The 7,050-nt window shown below is 55.3% G+C and overlaps 1 protein-coding gene across 1 annotated transcript; it reads left to right on the plus strand.

The window, feature by feature from the left end:
* Window positions 1-5,961: 5,961 nt before the first annotated feature.
* On the plus strand, window positions 5,962-6,555 carry LOC308511863 (melanoma-associated antigen 10-like; the record flags this gene model as incomplete). Its single annotated transcript, XM_081081708.1, has 1 exon — window positions 5,962-6,555. The coding sequence occupies one exon, from the start codon at window positions 5,962-5,964 to the stop codon at window positions 6,553-6,555; it is 594 nt and encodes a 197-aa protein (XP_080937834.1).
* Window positions 6,556-7,050: the final 495 nt, after the last annotated feature.

A 7,050-nucleotide genomic window follows, 5' to 3' on the forward strand; every position in this document is an offset into this window, starting at 1 on the left:
CATGCACCCTGGTCCCTCTTCCAAGGCTCCTGATTGTAAATCCTTATAATCAAACCTCAGCTGGGCCCTGGGGTACCCCTGTGCGAGCTCAGATCCTCCAGCCAGGTGTCTACACTCGATCACTTTGGGAGCCACCCTCCTCCATTCCCTGGCTGCACCAATACTATCCGCTCTCAGCAGGCACACCTGGTCCCCACTGCAGCCTAGAGACAGGAATAACAGGACCAGGAACAATTGGCACTAGAACCCACACAGCATGCCCCTATCAGGCCCTGGGATGGGCATGATCCACGGATCCTAGAATTCAAGCCTCAAATAACTGGGTGGGCAGTGCCATTGTCACCACATTCTACAGTTGCGAAGGTGGCACCTAGGGATCAAAATATGGCCCATGATCTTGGGCCCTGACTACCTCACCCGCTGTTCTTGCCTCTCTTCCTTGTACCTGGGGAAGGGGGTCGTACCTCCTCAGAGCTGTGCAGTCACAGGAGCAGAAACACAGCCTGCGGATTCAGCCGGGTCCTAGTACCTGGCGGAGCTCAGTCTCCATAGGGCTGTGAGTACCTGCCCATTAAGAGGATAGTCAGAACCGGTGGCTACACATCATCATCATAGGGCCTGGGCCTCGTTACCACACTCGACATGAGCACCCCCACTCTGCTTGTCTTTCCCCTCCTGTCTTTAAAGTACATGAACCTGATATCAGCTATTATGTCCTCCTGTTTATGAAAACACACCCAATCTCAAAGACCAGGCTCTGAGGACATTAAAGCTGCCACCTGTGCACTCTCTTCCCAATCCAGTGTCCTGACAGTCCCTGTGCCCAGCACCTCTGCATTCCCTCCCTTTCTCTCTGGCTGGGTCTCCTACCCATGGGCAGGGTCCCAGGACCTGCAGGACTCATGGTGAGGGCGTGGGGAGGACAAGGTGACTCTGGGCCAGAGCAGTCAGTCCCGGGAGCCCGAAGGCGCGGGATGACCAAGAGTGGTGAGAACTGGCTTCCGGGTTCTCGTGGTCTGAGGACTGAGGAAGCCCCCTAGCACACCTTGAAGTATGCATGCCTGAGGCTTGGCCAGGGCCATAAGTGTCCGCAGTGTGCCTGTACTTGCCAGCAGCACCTGCAAGCCTCATGGTAGGCCTGTGGATTTGCGTTGCTTCCAGACTTCTACCTTAGGAGTGGAAAAGGGAGGCGAGGGAATTGTCCTGAAGGTTCTGGATTCAGGGCAACGTGGGAGGGGTGCCAGGCAATACTGGTAAATAAAGTGTGGGTCTTGAGGCAGGATGATGGTACTTCCCACCCCAGTAAACACAGGGAACGGCTGGCTTAGTGTCTGCTGGCACAACTGGCACACTGGGCACGATAGTCAACGTGGTGTGTCTTAAAGTCCACCTTGGAGGTCTCAGAGAGATGGAGGGCAAGGCCTGCAGTATTCACTCTCAGTTCAGCAGAAGGGAAAGGTCCCAGGCACTCTCCCACTGTGCATGGGTTGTGTGGAAGGAGGATACCACACTCCAAACAGTGGGTGCCTTGAACCCAGTCTGTGCTGCTATCAGTCCTGGGTAAGGCTCGGCATGGGTCGGCAGAGGTAGTTCCTCCACAGGTTTGTCTCAGGGCACTTGGCCTGCGGGGCACAGACCCAGGTCAGCACAGGGTGGTGGCACAGGCCATTCAGCCCAGATAGGGACCAGAAGGGGCGGGCGGGGCACAAAGGAGCAGAACTCCGCCCCTGTCAAGTGTCCTGGGTGACCACACAATTGGTTTCCAGAAGTGATGTCACTGACTCATGGACTTCTGCCTGAGAAGTCTGAGGGAGCTGAGCGCCATCTTTGGGAGGCCGGCTTCGGGTCGGTAGACGGTACAGGCGCTGAGGGGAGCCTCCTCAGGTCGGCGGGGCCCAGGCTCTGCCTGGGATCAGGGTGAGGACCAGACGGAGGTACCCGGGGAGCTAGTTCAGCCCGAGTTGGGAGCCCTGGGGAGGTATGCCCACAGGCCTCCCCTGGGGTCTCGGGGGTGAGGGCCTCCGTGTGGGGGTCCGGCCTCGCGGTTCACAGAGGGAGGGTCCTAGGACCTGCAGGCCTCATGGTGAGGCCGTGGGGAGGACATGGTGACTCTGGGTCCAGAGCCGTCAGTCCCGGGAGCCCCAAGGCGCGGGATGACCACGAGTGGTCAGGACTGACTTCCGGGTCCTCGTGCTCTGAGACCCTCGGGCGGCTCCGTGTCAGAGCAGCATCTCAGGTCGGCAGAGAGGGTCCGGACCTGGCCGGCGTCAGTGTGGGAACCTGAGGGAGACTGGGCGGCCTGGACCCCACAAGGGTGTCTATCAGGCAGGCCTCCTGGGGTGGGGGAGGGGTGATCTCACACATTGTGCTTTGTGATTTCTGCATTGGGTCTGAGAGACACTGGGGGGTTTGGTAGAAGGAGCAGGGCTTCAGGCAGCAGAGGGGGCCCCCAGGTCCTGCCGCTGTCAAGTTGTGGTCCCTGAGGGAGATTGGGGGCCCTGGACCTCAGAATCCTCAGTCCGGGGAGGACCAGAGTGGGCGGGGTACTACAGGATGGGGTGACTTCTGCATCAGGTGTGAGAGACTGGGTTTCAGGGTAAGGAGCAGTGCCACAAGTCCGCTGAAGAAGAGAAGATGGGGACCAGGACCCCACAATTTAGGGGAACCCATAAAGGGCCTCCTCTGATATTAGCCATGGAGGAGTCCATGTCAGATGACCCTGTGAGGTGTCTCCTGACTTCCGCATGCAGGTCAGAGGGAGACTGGAAACTTGGTAAATCATGTGAGGCCTCACTCAGGTCCACAGAAGGGATGCAGAAGCACTGCCCAGAGTCAAGGTGCTTTTCCTGACTATTGCATCCGGGTCTGACAGGCTCTGGGGTTCGGTGTAAGGAGCAGGGTCTCAGGTGGGCAGAGGGAACAGTCAAGGTGAGGACCCCCAGGGAGGACTGGGGGAATCCAGGAACCCTAACTGGAGGGGGTCCACAGAAGTCTGCCCTGCTCAAAGTGTTGGGAGGCCCTATGGTGGATGACCATGCAGAGAGGAACCGCAGAAGCCCAGACCTGATGTCAGCCCTTGGAATTCAGGGGAATGACATATGTGGCAGAGGGGAGGACCCGGGTCTTGCCCCAAGTCCAGGTGAACATGCAAAGGGAAGACTGAGGGACCCTGGACACCACAACAGTGATGCCCCACATTACCCGTACTGTGAACCCTTGGAAGTCCCTGGTCCATGTCCACATGCTCTCTTCCTGACTTGGGCCTCTCAGGTTGACAGGAGGTTCCAGCTCCAGCCAGGAGTTACGGTGAGGATCCTGCAGGAAGACAAGCGGACTCCACCCCCTGAGCTCTGAGGGGTCAGGCTCCAGGTAGGCAAAGAAGGGGGCTGCAGGGCTCTGCCAGGATACCAGGTGAGGACCCGAGGTAGGACTCAGGAAGCCCCCTAGCACACCTGGATGTCTGTATGCCTGAGGCTTGGCTAGAGCCGTAAGTGTCCGCAGTGTGCCTGTTCCTGCCAGCAGCACCTGCAAGCCTCATGGTAGGGCTGGGGATTTGGGTTGCTTCCAGACTTCTACCTTAGCAGTGGCAAAGGGAGGTGAGGGCATTGTCTTCAAGGTTCTGGATTCACGGCAACGTGGGAGGTGTGCCAGGCAATGCTGGTAATTAAAGTGTGGGTCTTGAGGCAGGATGATGGTACTTCCCACCCCAGTAAACACAGCGACTGGCTGGCTTAGGCTCTGCAGGCACAACTGGCACACTCGGCACGATAGTCAATGTGGTGTGTCTTAAAATCCACCTTGGAGGTCTCAGAGAGATGGAGGGCATGGCCTGCAGTATTCACTCTCAGTTCAGCAGAAGGGAAAGGTCCCAGGCACTCTCTGAGTAAGCCTAGGTAGCACAGGGAGGAAAGAGGATACCACACTCCAGACAATGGGTGCCCTGAACCCAGTCTGTGCTGTTGTCAGCCCTGGGAAAGGCCTGGCATGGGTCGGCAGAGGTGGTTCCTCCTCACGTTTGTCTGAGGGCACTCTGGAAGGACAGGGCCTTGGTCAGAGGGAATGGCTTCAGTTCATGCACAGATGAGCGGAGGTTGTGGAAGGGTCATAAAGCTGTGAATGCTTTCTTGTGGGAAACTGCAGCTATGAGCTCCCCGAGAAAAGAAGAGAGCCCTCAGCATCAGGGAGTGTCCTGTCCTCAGCATCCAGATTCCCCAAGCAGGGTTACCTGGGTGTGACATGCTCTCCCTTTCCACATGCCTGCTCGTCCTGAGCTTTTGTCACTGAGGACAGTTATTCAGGGTGAAATCAAGTCAGCTGGATTCAGACCCAGGCCAGTCCAGGAAGAAAGGCAAGTATCCTGAGGCCAGACTACGGGAACTCTACCCGGAATGGATGGGCCCAGGCCCTGGTGTCAGTTGTGTGATAACCTGAACAGGGGTGGGGGCAGATGGAGCTCCTGTTCACTTTTGTCTCAGAGCTATCAGCAAGGTGAGGACCTTGGTGTGAGACCATACGTCATATCATCCCCAGGATCCAAATTTTGTCAACAGAGAGACGAGTCCCAGTTCCTGCCAAGAATCAAGGTGAGCACTGAGGGGGAGCAGAGCACATGGGAACCCAGACTTACCCTGCCTCCTCTGTCAGCAATGGGGAAACTCGGAATAGGGCCTGGATTACCTCAGCTCACTTCCCTACTCCTGTATCTCAGGGAGGTGCACCCTAAGTCTAAGTAGATTGCGCTCAGTCAGCAGAGAGAGTGTCTGAAACCCTGCAGTGCGTCATGGTGAGAAGTGATCAGAGCCTTAACCCAGCGTAGATGGACCCAAATCTTCAGTCACCCCTTCTTGATCCTCTGGGAGAGGGACCCCCTCATTTTCTTCATTCAAGTGTCAGGTGTGTGTGGTCTTGTTCTGAGAGTTTGACCTCAGGCCAGCAGAAGGCAGTGAGGGGCCTGGCCCTGGCAGGGGAAGGGTGAGGATCCTACATGTGCAAGGAGGAACCTCCCACCCACAACAGAGGGGACCTCACAGAGTCCTGCTGCCCCTCCTGTCAGCATTGGGGTTCCAGGACTGTGATTGCCATGGGCATCCTGAGGTGCTCCGTTTTTCCCACCAGCAGAGCCCCCGGATAGAAGGAGGTGAAGGCCTTGGTTTATGCTACATATTCTCAGGTCACAGAGCAGCAGGAGGCCAGGAAGTGCTAGGAATTAAGGTGAGGTTCCGACCATGAATATGTCCCCATGGGCTCGCCACCACTGTCAGAGGGGACCCCACATTGCCTGACACCTCCACACCCCACCGTCAGCTACAGAACCCTGCGCTGTGCCTTCTACACCCTGAGCAGTCATGTCACTTCCTACTTCAGGCTCCTAGTGGGCAGGCTGATCAGGAGTGAGCCCTGTGAGGCCCATGGACACCCCTAAAGGGGAGACCTGGAAGTCACCTTTGTCAGAGCCGCCTAGGGTGTGTTTCTCAGCTCATGCCTCTCATACTCCCCTTCCCCCAGGCCCGTGGGTGCTAATCGCCCATCTTCTGCCCACACTCGGTCACTGTTCGAGCACGAGTCATCATGCCTGGTCATCATATGAGTGAGCCGTGGAAGCCTGAGGAAGACCATCTGGACCCAATGGAGATCCCTGACATGTTGGTAGAGGAACTGTTCTGGGCTATGCAGGAGGAGGAGGAGGAGGAGGAGGATGAGGAGGAGGCCCTGTCTCTCTCCTCCTCTCGGTCTTCCTCCCCCTCAGTCCTGTTTATAGACAGCCTAGAGGAGGTGTCTGCTGCTGAGACACCAAGTCCTCCCCAGAGTCCTCAGGGTGCCTCCCCCCATGCCATGGCAGCCTTTCCATGGAGACACGCTGACGATGTGAGCTCCAGCAGCCAAGATGAGGAGGGTCCAAACACTGAGGGAGGCCCTGATGAAGATGCCGATTCCTTGCTCCACAAAGCACTGCATTTGAAGATGGTAGAAATGGTGGAGTTTCTACTCCTTAAGTATCGTGCAAAGGAGCCGACCAACAAGGCAGAAATGCTGAGTAGTGTCATCAAAGAGCACCAGGACCACTTTCCTGAGCTCTTCAGTGCAGCCACTGAATGCATCCAGTGGGGCTTTGGTATTGTTGTGAAAGAAATGGACCCCAGTACTCACACCTATGTCCTGGCCACTGCCTTGGGGCTCAGCTATGATGGGATGGTGAGCGATGGGCACAGATATCCCAACACAGGCCTCCTGGTCACAGTTCTGTGGGTGATCGCCTCAGAGGGTGATTGTGCCCCTGAGGAAAAAGTCTGGGAAGCACTGAATGTTGTAGGGGTGTATGATGGGAAGGAGCATTGGCTCTATGGGGAGCCCAGGGAGCTCATCACCAAAATTTGGGTCCAGGAACAGTACCTGCTGTACCGCCAGGTGCCCAATAGTGATCCTGCATGCTATGAGTTCCTGTGGGGTCCCCGAGCACATGCAGAGACTACCATGTTGAACACCCTCCAGTTTGTGCTCGGGGTTAATGACAGGGATCCCTATTCCCTTTCATCCCTGCTTGAAGGGCCTGAGTAATGACACTATGCCTGAGCCAGAGTTGAATCCAGGCACTTTTCAGGCCCATGAGCATTAACTTCTTTTGCTGGGCAGAAAGTGCATCCAATTTTCAACTCTATGTTTGAGAAGAAACTAATAGTGAGGCCCAGGGAAAGGTATGAGCTCCTATTATGATTGAGAAATTTGTGATTTATTATTTTGCGATTTTTAAGGAAATTTTTGAATGTCCCTTTTCATAGAAGCTTTCATAAACTTTTAGCATGTGAGTTTGTAAATGACATTGATCACATTATATATTTCTACATGTCCAGCTCAAGAGTAAGAGATTTGCTATTGTATAACCAAAATTGGGACACTTTCCATCCTAGTTTGTGATCCCAAAATAGATAACGTGGCATTATAAAAGGATTTCCTTGGAAACGTGTAAGAACTCGGCAGTACATGCAATGGAGTTAATAAATAGAAAAATAATAGCAAAAGGTTGTTAATTTTTGATTCTTATCTCTTCTCGTC

This window comes from Myotis nattereri (assembly GCF_964212035.1).
Source record: "Myotis nattereri genome assembly, chromosome: X".
NCBI classification, from domain to species: Eukaryota; Metazoa; Chordata; class Mammalia; order Chiroptera; family Vespertilionidae; genus Myotis; species Myotis nattereri.